The sequence below is a fragment of the Pyxicephalus adspersus genome, chromosome 7, assembly GCF_032062135.1.
Source record: "Pyxicephalus adspersus chromosome 7, UCB_Pads_2.0, whole genome shotgun sequence".
In the NCBI taxonomy this organism is placed as follows: Eukaryota; Metazoa; Chordata; class Amphibia; order Anura; family Pyxicephalidae; genus Pyxicephalus; species Pyxicephalus adspersus.
The window spans coordinates 26,257,609-26,259,119 of record NC_092864.1 but is presented as its reverse complement, the minus strand read 5'-3'; the positions used below and the strand labels follow the sequence as shown (position 1 = coordinate 26,259,119).

General features: G+C 39.8%; 1 protein-coding gene across 2 annotated transcripts in view; it reads left to right on the top strand.

Annotated features, from left to right (window-relative positions):
* SLC49A4 (solute carrier family 49 member 4) overlaps positions 1-1,511 on the top strand; it is a 36,444-nt gene that overhangs the window by 10,905 nt on the left and 24,028 nt on the right. For both annotated transcript variants that reach the window (XM_072417910.1, XM_072417911.1), the window contains exon 3: positions 1,054-1,319. In XM_072417910.1, coding sequence (XP_072274011.1) covers positions 1,054-1,319 — 266 coding nt within the window. The remainder of the gene's footprint in view (positions 1-1,053; positions 1,320-1,511) is intronic.

Below are 1,511 nucleotides of genomic sequence, written 5' to 3'. Positions count from 1 at the left end.
TTATATTCATGATATCTACTAGACCCTTGTTCGGACATATTTCTGTAAGTTACAGGTCTACAATTTAAAAAAAAATTCATGAAAAACAGTGTACCGCTTTTGGTACAGAAATCTAGACATCAGTGAAACCCCCAGGTGGTTAAAGGGCTTCTGTGCCTGTGTTGTACTGGCCACATTCACTCAGAACACACGTGTTAATCAGGCACCACTTATAGCCACACTCACCATTGCAGCATATTTGTATTGAATACTTTTATTTATCCCCATGACCTGCAGTTGGCTGAGCTGGAATAATCAGAAAATGCAGAGAACATTACAAGGAATTTTTTTTGCAAAGCCAAACTCCGGGCTAACCGTTAAATATACAAATACTTGTATTGAAGCTTTCCAAAGGATTTGTATTTCTGTCCGTCCAGTTACAAAGCTTCGCAACACTGCATTGTCTTGCAGGAGACTTTGTTCTCTGCTCAGTGGCGCTTACAGGTCTTGCCCCTCCCACCAGTCTGTGACTGGACAGTGGTAGAGGAAACGGCCCCCCATTTAAGAAAGATGTACAAAATCAGGTTTGTGGTTGGTGGCTTGACTTAGCTGTTCCGTATGTATGCAATGGTCACTTCCCTGTGTCCATTGCACTGGTCACTTCTCTAAATTATCAGCTCCCTGCTTTAATGAAGGCATCTGTTGACATAAACTACCAAGATAGTGTGCTGTAATGTTTTTCGGAAGCTTTACACTGTACCCGATGAGCCCCTCCCACCAGGCTTTGTGCATTGCATAGAAGCACATACAGATATGAAAGTACAAAAGGTATTGACAACCCTTCAGTTTTTTTTTTCTTTCATGCATTGTTTTGTTGATAAAGGGAGAACCAGGGAGTGAAAAATATAAACAGATTAAATTTCATCTTTAAACCATACAGTTTGCTGTTGAACCTACTGCATAAGTATCATTTTCTTTAACCTGGGCCTAAGCTTTATGTACCTTGGTAGACCATTCAGTATTATTCCAGTGCTTCCTAAATGTGAACAATAACAAAGTGTCTATTATTTTTAGATTCATCCACGTCGGTCAGCTCCTAAATGGGTTTGCAGGCCCAACTGCCATGAATGCGGCTCCTTTTCTTTCTACAACGTGGTTCTCGCCAGACGAGCGAGCCACAGCCACCGCCATTGCCTCCATGCTCAACTACCTGGGTGGAGCCTTCGCCTTTCTTGTTGGTCCACTCGTGGTGCCGGCTCCTAATAAGACATCCAGCAACCTGCTGACTCAGGAACATATAGGGTCAATCAAGGACAGGATAGAAGCTGTGTTGTATGCAGGTATGTTCTGTTTTATTACTTTATGTAATTAAAATGCTTTGGCACATTTGCTGAGGAAACAAAATATATATATATATATATATATATATATATATATATATATATATATATATACATAAATATTTGGACAGAGACAACTTTTTTCTAATTCTGGTTCTTCACATTACCACAATTGATTTTAAATGAAACAAC